This window comes from Salvelinus namaycush, chromosome 12 (assembly GCF_016432855.1).
Source record: "Salvelinus namaycush isolate Seneca chromosome 12, SaNama_1.0, whole genome shotgun sequence".
NCBI classification, from domain to species: domain Eukaryota; kingdom Metazoa; phylum Chordata; class Actinopteri; order Salmoniformes; family Salmonidae; genus Salvelinus; species Salvelinus namaycush.
Window position 1 is genome coordinate 8,062,655 of NC_052318.1, and position 12,538 is coordinate 8,075,192.

At 40.6% G+C, this 12,538-nt stretch overlaps 1 protein-coding gene across 1 annotated transcript in view; it reads left to right on the forward strand.

Annotated features, from left to right (window-relative positions):
* Positions 1-3,268: 3,268 nt before the first annotated feature.
* The window catches only part of LOC120056758 (follistatin-related protein 4-like), a 141,136-nt gene continuing 131,866 nt past the window's right edge, over positions 3,269-12,538 (forward strand). The window contains exon 1 of the mRNA XM_039004966.1: positions 3,269-3,350. Within this exon, the coding sequence (XP_038860894.1) occupies positions 3,269-3,350 (82 nt within the window). The remainder of the gene's footprint in view (positions 3,351-12,538) is intronic.

The following is a 12,538-nucleotide window of genomic DNA, read 5'->3' on the forward strand; positions in this document are numbered from 1 at the left end:
CCGACTGGAGAGGCGAGTGGAGGGAAGGAAGAGCCTAGTGAAGGGTCCTCCCTTGGGACTCCCTCGGACAGGGACTGGGAAAGGGCTGGATGACGGTGATAACATCTGCTTTTATCAGCAGTTGCATGGTTGACTGCAGTCAGCAGCGCATTGTTTAGGGCCTGGCAGGCCCATCCGTCTCCATTGGCTGTTATAGGCTATGATATGGATCACAGACAAGACCATCAAGATAAAAATGTCATGGTGATTTGCTTAGTGATTTTGCTTTTGAAGAGCGTTTCTGTTATTATTTTTCGTCTATCTTATCACACAGGAAGTTGTTTTTTAATGTGACCATGTCCTGTCTGGGGAGCAGAAAATTAAAGCAACAGGAAGGAGGTTAAAAGAGGATGACCTTTTAAATAATTCTAGCCATGGCAGGTGTATTCAAGTTTGATCGACATTAGATTTTATGCATTTTACATGCATGGCCAATGGATACATCGATGCTTGTCCACTTCTAAGAGTCAGAAGTGAAATATATTGCTCAATGACAGAGCTCTATTGATTATTGGACAAAAGTTAGCCATTAACGTTTTAACATACCGACACCCCAGTGCAGCTACACACCATATATTGAAGAATTATTGAAAGGCCATAAACACAACAAGCAAAACAAAGCACACACTGACAGCCATAACAAAGCAGAATGATAAATGGTCCCTCAGAGAATAAATGTTGTTTTCGCTCCTGTGGTTGAAATCAACCTTGAGTTTTTAATGTGCCTATGATGATGGCCAGCTACTACATGAAAGCAATTTCATCCGCCACTGAGATCCTTCACTGGCAGGAAAATGCACGGCATCTATTAACGGTGCCTGGGCCTGAGCACATGCATGGAGGCACCTTTGCACAAATCAAAGCCCAGCAAAGTTTTAATAGGAAACAGAACAGCATAATAAAATCTAGATGCGAGCAGCAATGAATGGGGTCCACAGGATGACAGAAAGGACACAAGATCATTTGGACAACAAATCAAGCAGTCTATCTTCTTTTATGTGCAATCAATGAAAGCATTACCATGTTTATCTCTCATTATAAACTGGGTGGTTTGAGCCCTGAATTCTGATTGGCTGACAGCCATGGTATATCAGACCGTATACCAATGGGTAGGACACATTGGTAACTATAAATGTGACCCGATTCAGGAAACTAGGCATATGTTGCAAGTCACAACTTCACATGAGAGCTGTTTGAATGTAAAACATATTTTTAATCAAAATGTGTTTTTTGGGGGCAGAAATACCTTCTCGAACATGTGAACTTTCATGTGCCTTAATATCAAACTTGTATGCCATCTGTAAATACTAATAAAATGGTTAAATTACGAGCCTAGTTGGTTTAGCCACAGAAAAAGGTTGGCAACCTTCCTGCTAGCCATGATTGGCTGAGATAATGAGTGGGCTGGTTATGCCGAGAGATGAGTTTGGATTGGTCTACCATATAGCACACGTCTGTCTATTGGAGCTGGTCAGTATGTTTAAGTAATTGTGTCTAACGCGGCTTTAATTTTTTTTTATCACGTAGTAAAACTGCATAAACCTAATGTCAAGTTAAAGTGTACTGTTAGCTAGCTGGCTTGCTAGCTAACGTTATATGTATGCTCTCCACTTTTTGGAGGACCGAGTTTTGAAATCAGTGGAATTCGAGTATGATAGCTAAGGATGTGAAGAAAACACCATTCTGGATTACATCGTCAAACTAAGGCAACCATGAATGGCACCAGACAGGAGACGCGTCCAACCATGATATATAATGGTAAAATTTTCAGATATTACATGTTTCTAATTTTGACAGAAAGTGTATTTTTAGCTAGTTAACATTAGCTGGCTGGGTCGCTAGCTAATGTTATGTGTATGATCTTATTCTTTGTATTTCAGACATATTTGCTTGACTAGCTATAGCCATAGAACCTGGTTGGTTAGCTACCTTCAGATTCATGCAGGGTAGTAATTGTTTAGCTAGCTAGCTAGCTACATGTCTTAACAAAAGACTCCACTCTAATTTTGACAAAGTATTTTCATTCCAAGCTAAAGTGTACTGTTAGCTAGCTAGCTAACGTTAGCTGGCTGGCTGGCTCGCTAACTAACGTTACGTCATGCGTTGGGATTCATTGTTTACCTAGCTAGCTATCTAGCTACATTTCTTAACAAAATACGCTCGTCTTAGTGTGCCAGAGTGCAGAATAACTGATGCATTTTTGAACGCTCAACACCCGTTGAATATGTCCTGTGTCAGTAAACGTCGGCAACAAAGCGTAATTCAATTGTTGCCAGCAGCACAGTTACAGTCAGCAACGCTCTGGATAACATGAAAAAAGCCTAACCAGCTCTGCTAGGGCGAGTAAAATGGTCAGAGTGGGGTGTTCTCTCATTATGTGTCTGGAAGTAGCTAGCTAATGTTAGCCAGTTAGCTTGGGTGTTTGACTGTAGTTGTGAGGTCAGAGCTTTTGGAACAACCCTACTTATTGGTCAGAGCGTCCAGTGTGCGCTTTGAACTCGAAACCACAGAGCGATAGGGCGAGTAATAATCAGTAAGCTGTTCTCTTTCTCTTAGATGTCTGGAAGTAGCTGGCAAGTTAGTACAGAATGGTTGGATCAACCCTTAAAGAGATGGGTGGGGCTAAGGCTTAAGAGGGTATGAACAATGCTGATTGGGTGTGGACAAAGAAGGGCTCTCCAATAGTAGTGCCAAAACATTGAAAGACGGTTTTCTCAAAAGTGAGTTTACAAGTTGATCAACTTTCAAAGCAGAACTACTTTCCCATTGTTTCCTCAAATGCAGTGTATAATATACCATTTTGTAGCTCTGAGTCAGTACTTTTATCCAATGTAAAAAACTGAATTAAAATGTTGCTACATAAGACCAGGTCGTGAGTCACAAATACAAATGAATACAAATACCCCATCAGAACCCAAAATATAAGCTAGTTTTACTCCAATATTTGCAAACAAAGTAAATGTAAACAAACACTATATGTCCTCAAAACATGGTTAAATCTATAAAAGTGTGAACCACCGCATTTTACCATGGCAAGGTGACTGGGAATATGGCAGAATACAAACAGTGTAGTTATTCCCTCCGTAAGACAATCAAACAGGCAAAACATCAGTATAGAGACAAAGTGGAGTCACAATTCAACAGCTCAGACATGAGACATATGTGGCAGGGTCTACAGACAATCACGGACTACAAAAGGAAAATCAGTCACGTCGCTAACACCGACGTCATGCTTCCAGAAAAGCTGAACACCTACTTCGTCCGCTTTGAGGATAACACTGTGCCACCGCCGCAGCCCACTACCAAGGACTGTGGGCTCTCCTTCTCTGTGGCTGATGTGAGTAAGACATTTAAGCGTGTTAACCCTCGCAAGGCTGCTGGCCCAGACTGCATCCCTAGCCGCGTCCTCAGGGCATGCACAGACCAGTTGGCTGGTGTGTTAACGGACATATTCAATCTCTCCATATCCCCGTCTGCTGTCCCCACATGTTTCAAGATAGCCACCATTGTTCCTGTACCCAAGAAAGCAAAGGTAACTGAACTAAATTACTATCGCCTTGTAGCACTCACTTCTGTCATCATGAAGTGCTTTGAAAGACTAGTCAAGGATCATATTACCTCCACCTTACCTGACACCCTAGACCCAATTCAATTTGCTTAACGCCCCAACAGATCCACAGACGATGCAATCTTCATCGCACTGCACACTTCCCTATCCCGTTCATTGACTATAGTACCCTCCAATCATAGTACCCACCATAGTACCCTCCAATCTCATCATTAAGCTCAAGGCCCTGGGTCTGAACCCCGCCCTGTGCAACTGGGTCCTTGACTTCCTGACGGGCCGCCCCCAGGTGGTGAAGGTAGGAAACAACACCTCCACTTCGCTGATCCTCAACATTGGGGCCCCACAAAGTTGCGTGCTCAGCCCCCTCCTGTACTCCTTGTTCACCCATGACTGCATGGCCACGCACGCTTCCATCTCAATCATCAAGTTTGCCCCCCCATAAACGTAACGGACAAATGCCAGGTCCGCCACGTCTGTTGACTCATCCAGCTGTAACTCATAGAATTCACTGGCTTGTATGCAAAGCAGTAATTGTTTCAAAACATCTCCTGCCATGTCACTGATGCGTCGAGAAAGTGTTGTTTGATGAAGTCATTGTCTGTATAGTTTTTTGCGCCTTTTCTCCCAGCATTGCCACAGCCATATCCACGGCAGCAGGAAGAATGAAGTCCTCCACAATAGTATGGGGCTTGCCTGTCCTAGCCGCTCGGTAGCTCACCGTTTAAGACGCTGTTGCTTTTATACATGTCTTACTACTCGAAAGTTGTCTTAATTCTCACTCAAAAAACTCCCATGGCTTATTTTTCAAATTGGTATGTTTCGTTTCTAAATGTCTGCGCAAGAATGAAGGTTTTATCGAGTTGTGAGAGAGTACTTTTGTACATATAACACACTGTGACTGAGGAAAGGCAATACTCCCATTATACGTGGACCTCAAATCAATGTAGTTCTCATCATATTTGTGCATCTTCGATGGTCCAACGTCCCTCTCTGTTGTTCGGTGCTTTCCCGGGTAAGGGGGCAGTAGCTCTTCGGCTGCATCAGATTCACAACTGTCAGTGTCCATGCTAGCTGGGCTAGCAACAAATGTGGAATTACTGATGCTAGCATTGGATATGCTTGTGGAAGCAAAACAACTTGTGTCGTCGACAGGTGCAGGTGTGGTACTGCTGGTAATAGCAGTGCTACCAGTAGACTTGGTATGTGTCTCTATGGACGCAGCCTTACTTTTTTTTAACCATTTATCAATTTTCGAGCAAACAGAGTGAGCAGCAGCTACGTTTGGCTACATACGACCGTTAGTGGAATTTCCGCGAGAGAGTAACGGTTAATGTGATTGGATGTTAATTATTTGACTAGGCTACCTGTATTTGACATTGTGTTGTTATTTCGCTGAACACTAGATGGTTTAATTTAATTTTTGGCAGTGAAACGAGGCTACTCAGGCAGGACATGCAAGGAAAAAAACGTCACCCAAATGTATAGCCCAGTTGGAAAATCTAAATGGACTGTTTGAAAATGTGAATCACATTTTTATTTGGCGTACCCTCGACGGCAATGCGCGTACCCCCAGTTTGGGAATAGCCGCAGTATAGCAATGACACGTTTCAAGTTGATAGGCAATTGTGAAGTGGATTTGCAAAGGATGTAAATGGACATGTCGAATCTGATTTCCTGTTTTATCAATAACGCATCCATCTCTTAACCAATCCCTTAGCTTTTCTCAAACTAAGTTTAAGAGATGTATCATGGGCATACATACAGTTGAAGTCAGAAATTTACATACACCTTAGCCAAATACATTTAAACTCAGTTTTTTCACAATTCCTGACATTTAATCCTTGTAAAAATCCCTTGTCCTAGGTCAGTTAGGATCACCACTTTATTTTAAGAATCTGAAATGTCAGAATAATAGTAGAGAGAATGATTTATTTCAACTTTTGTTTCTTTAATCACATTCCCAGTGGGTCAGAAGTTTACATACACTCAATTAGTATTTGGTAGCATTGCCTTTAAATTGTTTAACTTGGGTCAAACGTTTCGGATAGCCTTCCACAAGCTTCCCACAATAAGTTGGGTGAATTATGGCCCATTCCTCCTGACAGAGCTGGTGTAACTGAGTCAGGTTTGTAGGCCTCCTTGCTTGCACATGCTTTTTCAGTTCTGCCCACACATTTTCTATGGGATTGAGGTCAGGGCTTTGTGATGGCCACTCCAATACCTTGACTTTGTTGTCCTTAAGCCATTTTGCCAGAACTTTGGAAGTATGCTTGGGGTCATTGTCCATTTGGAAGACCCATTTGCGACCAAGCTTTAACTTCCTGACTGATGTCTTGAGATGTTGCTTCAATATATCCACATAATTTTCCTCCCTCATGATGCAAAGCAACCCCACAAGCAACCCCACAACATGATGCTGCCACCCCCGTGCTTCACAGTTGGGATGGTGTTCTTCGGCTTGCAAAGCATCCTCCTTTTTCCTCCAAACATAATGATGGTCATTATGGCCAAACAGTTCTATTTTTATTTCATCAGACCAGAGGACATTTCTCCAAAAGTACAATCTTTGTCCCCATGTGCAGTTGCAAACAGTAGTCTGTCTTTTTTATGGCGGTTTTGGAGCAATGGCTTCTTCCTTGCTGAGCGGCCTTTCAGGTTATGTCGACATAGGACTCGTTTTACTGAGGATATAGATACTTTTGTACCTGTTTCCTCCAGCATCTTCACAAGGTCCTTTGCTGTTGTTCTGGGATTGATTTGCACTTTTCGCACCAAAATACGTTCATCTCTAGAAGACAGAACGCATCTCCTTTCTGAGCAGTATGATGGCTGTGTGGTCCCATGGTGTGTATACTTGCCCACTGTTGTTTGTACAGATGAACGTGGTACCTTCAGGCATTTGGAAAATGCTCCCAAGGATGAACCGGACTTGTGGAGGTCTACAATTTTTTTTCTGAGGTCTTGGCTGATTTCTTTTGATTTTCCCATGATGTCAAGCAAAGAGGCACTGAGTTTGAAGGAAGGCCTTGAAATACATCCACAGGTACACCTCCAATTGACTCAAATGATGTCAATTAGCCTATCAGAAGCTTCTAAAGCCATGACATCATTTTCTGGAATTATCCAAGCTGTTTAAAGGCACAGTCAACTTAGTGTATGTAAACTTCTGACCCAATGAAATTGTGATACAGTGAATTATAAGTTAAATAATCTGTCTTTAAACAATTGTTGGAAAATGACTTGTATCATGTACAACGTAGATGTCCAGCCGACTTGCCAAAACTATAGTTTGTTAACTTCTTCTGGCTGCAAGCCCGACGTCGGTACACTTATGACAACAGCCAGCTCAAGTGCAGGGCGCGAAATTCAAAATATATTTTTTAGAAATATTTAACTTTCACACATTAACAAGTCCAATACAGCATTTGAAAGATAAACATCTTGTGAATCCAGCCAACATGTCCGATTTTTAAAATGTTTTACAGCGAAAACACCACGTATATTTATGTTAGCTCACCACCAAATACAAAAAAGGACAGACATTTTTCACAGCACAGGTAGCATGCACAAAACCAACCTAACTAACCAAGAACCAACCAAACTAACCAAGAAACAACTTCATCAGATGACAGTCTTATAACATGTTATTCAATAAATCTATGTTTTGTTCGAAAAATTTGCATATTTGAGCTATAAATCAGTTTTACATTGCAGCTACCATCACAGCTACCGTCAGAAATAGCACCGAAGCAGCCAGAGTAATTACAGACACCAACGTCAAATACCTAAATACTCATCATAAAACATTTCTGAAAAATACATGGTGTACAGCAAATGAAAGACAGGCATCTTGTGATTCCAGCCAATATTTCCGATTTCTTCAGTGTTTTACAGCGAAAACACAACATAGCATTATATTAGCTTACCACAATAGCCAGAAACACAAGCCATTCCCCAGCAGCAAAAGTTAGCTATCGTAACAAACCAGCAAAAGATATATAATTTTTGACTAACCTTGATAAGCTTCATCAGATGACAGTCCTATAACATCAGGTTATACATACACTTATGTTTTGTTCGAAAATGTGCATATTTAGAGCTGAAATCAGTGGTTATACATTGTGCTAACGTAGCATCTTTTTCCCACAACGTCCGGATATTTTTCTGACACTCACATATTCTGACCAAATAACTATTCATAAACATTACTAAAAAATACATGTTGTATAGGAAATGATAGATACACTAGTTCTTAATGCAATCGCCGTGTTAGAATTCTAAAAATAACTTCATTACGATATGCAGTTTACGTTATGGCGAGAGCGTGCCCAAAACCTGGCCGCAAACTACTAGTACACATGTACGACAGATATATGAAATAACATCATAAAATGGGTCCTACTTTTGATGATCTTCCATCAGAATGTTGTACAAGGGGTCCTTTGTCCAGAACAATCGTTGTTTGGATTTAGAATGTCCTCTTCTCCAGTCAATTAGCACGGAAAGCTAGCAAAGTGGCGCGAAGCTCTCCTTCCTGAACATACGCAGACAAAGCAACACGCCTAACGTCCCGAAAAAATTTCAATAATCTAATAAAACTATATTGAAAAAACATACTTTACGATGATATTGTCACATGTATCAAATAAAATCAAAGCCGGAGATATTAGTCGTCTATAACGACAGCTTTACAGAAGGCAATACCAGGTCCCTTCTCGCGCGTTCCAGAAAACAGGAAATTGGGGTCACGTCATGCCAAGAGCTTTTATTCGACCTCAGATCATGTTATACACTCCATTTCTTCTCTCACTGCCTGTCGACATCTAGTGGAAGACGTATGAAGTGCATGTATACTAATAAATATCAAGGACATTTATAGGCAGGCCCTAGAACAGAGCATCGATTTCAGATTTTCCACTTCCTGTCAGGAAGTTTGCTGCAAAATGAGTTCTGTTTTACTCACAGATATAATTCAAACGGTTTTAGAAACTAGAGAGTGTTTTCTATCCAATACTAATAATAATATGCATATTGTAAAAGCAAGAATTGAGTACGAGGCCGTTTGAAATGGGCACCTTTTATCCAGGCTACTCAATACTGCCCCTGCAGCCCAAAGAGGTTAACAAGAGTTTTAATGACTCCAACCTAAATGTATGTAAACTTCCTACTTTAACTGTACCATGGACCATATTTGGACTTATGGTTCATGAGAAGAGGTTTTTAAAGGTTTTTACAAAATGTCCAAGATAGAGGGAATTCTTTCCTGATGGACCTTATCGGGCAAATTTGTTCAGCATGAGGAAAGACATCTACAGTGCCTTCAGAAAGGTTTAATACACCTTGACTTATTGCACATGTTGTTGTGTTACAGCCTGAATTCAAAATCAATTAAATATATATATTTTTCTGTGAAGTGAAAACATGTTTTTAGAAATGTTTGCAAATTTATTGAAAGTGAAATACAGAAATAACTCATTTACGTAAGTGTTCACACCCCTGATTCGATGCTTTGTAGAAGCACCTTTGGCAGCGATTACGGCTGAGTCTTTCTGGTTACGTCTCTAAGAGCTTTCCACACCTGGATTGTGCAACATTTGCCCGTAATTTTTTACAAAATTCTTCAAGCTCTGTCGAATTGGTTGTTGATCATTGCTAGACAACCATTTTCAGTTCTTCCACTCAGGAGCATTCCCTGTCTTCTTGGTAAGAAACTCCAGTGCAGATTTGGTCTTGTGTTTTAGGTTATTGTCCTGTTGAAAGGTGAATTCATCTCGCAGTGTCTGGTGGAAAGCAGACTGAACCATGTTTTCCTCTAGGATTTTGCTTGTGTTCCTCTCCATTCTCTTTTTTATTTTTTATTTTGAAGAACTCCCCAGTCCTTAATGTTTACAAATATACCCATAACATGATGCAGCCACCACTATGTTTGAAAATATAGAGAATAGTACTCAGTAATGTGTTGTTTTGGATTTTCCCCAAACATAACACTTTGATTTCAGGACATGAAGTTAATTTCTTTGCCACATTTTTTAGCAGTATTATTTTTGTGCCTTGTTGCAAACAGGATACATGTTTTTGAATATTTGTATTCTGTACAGGCTTCCTTTTCACTCTGTCAATTAGGTTACTATTCCTGGGTAACTACAATGCTGTTGATCCATCTTCAGTTTTTCCCTATCACAGCCATTAAACTCTAACTATTTTAAAGTCACCATTGGCCTCATCATGAAATCCCTGAATGGTTTCCTTCTTCTCAGGCATCTGAGTTAGGAAGAACGCCTTTATTTTTGTAGTGACTGGGTGTATTGATACACATCCAAAGTGTAGTTAATATGCTCAAACCAATATTAAATTACATTTTTTTTTCAATTACTGTTTTTTTACCAATAGGTGCCATTGTTTGCGAGGCATTGAAAAACCTCTCTGGTCTTTGTGGTTGAATCTGTGTTTGAAATTCACTGCTCGACTGAGGGACTTTACAGATAATTGTATGTGTGGGGTACAGAGATGAAGTAGTAATTAAAAAATCATGGTAGGCATTTCCTGCAGTAAAAATTAACTCGTGCCCCCATGGGTGAAATGATATTTCCTATAGGCCAATTGGTGCCATTCTTTTTGACCAAGTTACGCATGGTCTCTAGTTTCTGTGTGCCAAATTAGAAAAAACGTTACCAATCTTTGCTTGAGTTATTTGACCATGTCAAGGGAAAAAAAATAATTTAAGAATAACAATATGTTTCACAACTTCGCTGTGAACCCCTAATAACTCAAGTCAAGTGTCTACTATTACTAATGATCTTTAGATTAGCCATTATGAGGAGTAAAAGTGCTGCGAGTCACTTCATTATATCTCAACAAGAACGCATAGTTTCCCTTCGAAATTCCACGTACAGTATTATGAATGAACGTCTATTTTTGATGCGTTAATCAGTCTGGTCTCGGGATTGGCCACTGGAGAAAAGCAGCGTGGGAAGGGAAATCACATTGGAATGAGAAGTTATGGTCTGGATCTGTCATGGGGATGTGTGGAGCTGAAATATGTCTGTCTCTGTGCCCTTTTGATGAATGGGGCAATAGCACTAAGGAGAGGACTGAATAGATTCAAGGTTATTCCAAGAGCCATCTATTTTACTTGGCCAATCTCTTAATCCACATTTTTGGGTGAGAAATAATAGAGATCTGTATGTGCTTTTAGAGACAGATGGATTGGGCAAGTTGGAAGTTCATTGTGTATCGTCCTGATATTTGAAAGCAGCTGTGTCATAAGATGTACTGCCGGCAGCATGGTGGTTGACAGTTGGTTGATGTACTCTGTTCCTTTTCAGCATTAGTGTTGAGTGAGAGTCGAGAGAACGGTATTAGTACATATCAAGGCTATACTGAGTGTTTACTAAACTGAATTCAGACTCAGAGCTCAATTTAATACCCTTATTGCAGTATCCTTACACAGTAGCATATTGTATAAACATACAGTACACTTCTCACCATGTCAAATAAAATCATAATAACAGAGAATGTACCCACCTGCTGTAAACTATCTTTGTGTCTTTTCCTTGTCAGTTGACACATCATCAATTAACAGCTCTAAGATATGATGTAAACAATTCTCACAATATAAATATTCAGGTCCTTCATTTACATTAAGCAGTAACTCTATCCAGAACCAAAGCCAAAGGGTTCTCAAGTTATTTCTTGTGCCTATTTCTCCTCTCTGCTCAGTTCATTTTCTCCTTGATTTGTTTTCCTGCATGCACTCTCTCCACTGGCTGAATGAAGTAATTAGATTGCTGGCAGACGGACACATCCCAAGAACAAAACATTCAAGGCATTTCCCCCTTTCTCCTTAATCCCTGACGTTCCAGAGAGAGTCATTGCAGCACTCGCCTGTTATTAGCACACGCCCGTTATTAGATGTGCTGTGTGATTTTGTCATTTCCTTCCCTCCTCCCCATACCCTGGTCCTCAGGGGAAGCCTGCCTGCCAGGGGGCCACCACAGAGAAGAGAGAGAGGGAGAAAGAGAGAGCTGAGAGAGAGAAAGAGAGGGAGAGAAAGAGAGCATGTGTGTGTGTGTGTGTGTGTGTGTGTGTGTGTGTGTGTGTGTGTGTGTGTGTGTGTGTGTGTGTGTGTGTGTGTGTGTGTGTGTGTGTGTGTGTGTGTGTGTGTGTGTGTGTGTGTGTGTGTGTGTGTGTGTGTGTGTGTGTGTGTGTTAGAGAGGTGTAATTGTTTTTATCCTCTAACTAGCCTTTGCCAAGTGAAGCATTTTTGTCTCACCTTGGAGAACCAGCCCTTACACTTACCCAGCACAATGGTTTCAGCCCCTTGCTCACACCCAAACTGATATTGATTTATTCACGTGTGTATTTACCCTTTCATCCATGCTGCATCTTTCCCAGCCTAAGCAAGTTGTATACAGTGTGTCATCGATCCATTTTTCTGCGTATTTTCTTGCACAGCAGGAAGTATAAATCATATTAAAGGAACTTGCGGAGGATACAGGCCAGTTTAAAAAATATCTGACAGCATTTACAAAATGCAAATGCTCTGGAGGCTTCAGATATGCGGGACTCTCCCTGAATCATTTGCATGGTTAGACAGGCATTCCTTTTGAAAGCTTTCCCCGAAAATATAATGGGCCCATAAAAATGACAGGGATATTAAATGAAAGCGTGGAAGGAATTTGAGGGAGAAAGTTGAACTAGACAACGCACTGTCAATTTTCAAACTTTGTTAACATCAAAATTGTGTTAATGAATATTAATTGAGGTGATTAAGAAGAATATGTCACTAATGTAAAATATGAACTGATTCGGGTGTCTTTCAGCTAGAATGAGCAGGTACTACTGAATAACTGTACTGCATGAATGTGCTGATGACTTGATTTTCAAAGTGGCCAGTTGTCTGCTAGTGAGTATAATTGTTTTCCTCACGTA